This window comes from Musca domestica, unplaced genomic scaffold (assembly GCF_030504385.1).
Source record: "Musca domestica strain aabys unplaced genomic scaffold, Musca_domestica.polishedcontigs.V.1.1 76, whole genome shotgun sequence".
NCBI lineage: Eukaryota > Metazoa > Arthropoda > Insecta > Diptera > Muscidae > Musca > Musca domestica.
This window is the reverse complement of record NW_026712396.1, coordinates 3,342,040-3,343,757: the sequence shown is the minus strand read 5'-3', so window position 1 is coordinate 3,343,757 and position 1,718 is coordinate 3,342,040. Positions and strand designations below refer to the sequence as shown.

Sequence of the window (1,718 nt, the reverse complement as noted above, 5' to 3'; positions counted from 1 at the left end):
ATGGAGGCTATTAAACGGTCCGGTCGAACTTGATGTTTTTTTTTTTACTTGTTTTTTTTTTTTAATTTACGTTTTAGTCCCTTAAAAATATTTTTTAAAAATCCTCGTTGTAGTCCTATAAATCAAATTTTAGTCCTTTACATTTTTATAACATTTATAAATTACTTTTTGGTCCTTTAGAAGTATTTAAAAAAACCAAGTCTGAATAATTCTTCAAAAAACTTTTATATTCTGGAAAATTTTCAATGATTTAGAGTTGCATTTTATATTTCTAAAAATATTCTTTAAAAGTCCATGTTTTAAAATTAATTCAAGGAATACAAATTTTACAATTTGTTTTGTCCTTCAAAAACGTATTTAAAATCCCCATTTTATAGACTTAATAATCTATCCGAAATATTTTTGGAAAATTTCATTAAATTCCCATTATTAGCCTTGCCTAAATTGCTATTTATCCTTATTGTCATAAATAACCACCCCAATACAATAAAAACGAACGCCCCATAAAAAGTCCCTATCTATTTCTGCACCATCGAATGCGATTTAAATAAAAAAATCCCAAACGCCTTCTCTAAGAGATAGTGTCCATCATTGCAAATCCAAAGTAAAGTACCGTTTATTTTTATGCTGTCACACATTAAATCACTTGTTTTGCGTAAACGACAACAACAACAACTATAATAACTACAATAACAAGCAATAATCTCCATTGGTATTGAATACTAATTTCAATTTGTCTCTCTCTCTCTCTCTCTCTGTGTGTCTTTTGTGCAGGTTTTAGCCAACAAATGAAATCGGGAATGGTAACGCGTGATGAGTGGGGTGCCCGCAGCCCTACAATGATTGAAACGTTTCAAGGACCGGCACCATTTGTCATCATCCATCATTCATATCAGCCGGAAGCCTGCTTTACAAATAAGGATTGTCGCAAGGCGATGCGTGTGATGCAGGATTACCATCAGCTGACCCATGGATGGAACGACATTGGCTATAGTTTTGCCGTTGGTGGTGATGGTATGATTTATATGGGACGCGGATTTAATGTGGTTGGAGCCCATGCGCCCAAATACAATGACAAGAGTGTGGGCATTTGTCTCATTGGCGATTGGAGAAGTGAGTATGATCTCCATCTTTGGTAATTCGGGAACTAATGTTTTTTGTATTCTCTTCTTTTCAGCTGAACTACCCCCACCCCAAATGTTGAAGGCAGCCAAGGATTTGATAGCCTTTGGTGTGGCCAAGGGCTACATTCACCCTGATTTCAAGCTGATGGGTCATCGTCAGGTGCGAGACACCGAGTGTCCCGGTGGCCGCCTCTTCAATGAAATATCCACATGGGATCATTTCTCACCCGGCAACACCACCGAAAATGAAATCAAATAAATCTACCTTTTTAGTTACAAATTTAAGTAGAACAAGCCAAATAATTCTATTAGTAAAATAGTTTTTTTTTTATAACAACAAAAACAACAAATAATTTAGTTAAGATCTCGCCTAAGATGAATGTTCATTCACATGAATTAATTAAGTAATTCACGAGCGTATGAGTAATATTTTTTCTATGTAATTGAAAAAAATCTATATATGTGTGGAACTTGGATTTTGTTAGACAATTAAATGTGTTTTGAAAAAAAAAATATTGAAATTGTTGGTTTTTCTTAAAATTGGATACAGGTAGGTAAAAAGGCTAATGGGCACAGTAAATGATTTAAATGAAA

At 33.9% G+C, this 1,718-nt stretch overlaps 1 protein-coding gene across 1 annotated transcript; it reads left to right on the top strand.

Moving 5' to 3' along the window:
• Positions 1-774: 774 nt before the first annotated feature.
• LOC101895074 (peptidoglycan-recognition protein LB) lies at positions 775-1,455 on the top strand (the record flags this gene model as incomplete). The annotated part of the gene is given in 2 exon segments (XM_059130549.1): positions 775-1,113; positions 1,178-1,455. Coding segments are annotated over 2 exon segments (545 nt in total), but the record flags the coding sequence as incomplete, so codon positions are not given.
• Positions 1,456-1,718: the final 263 nt, after the last annotated feature.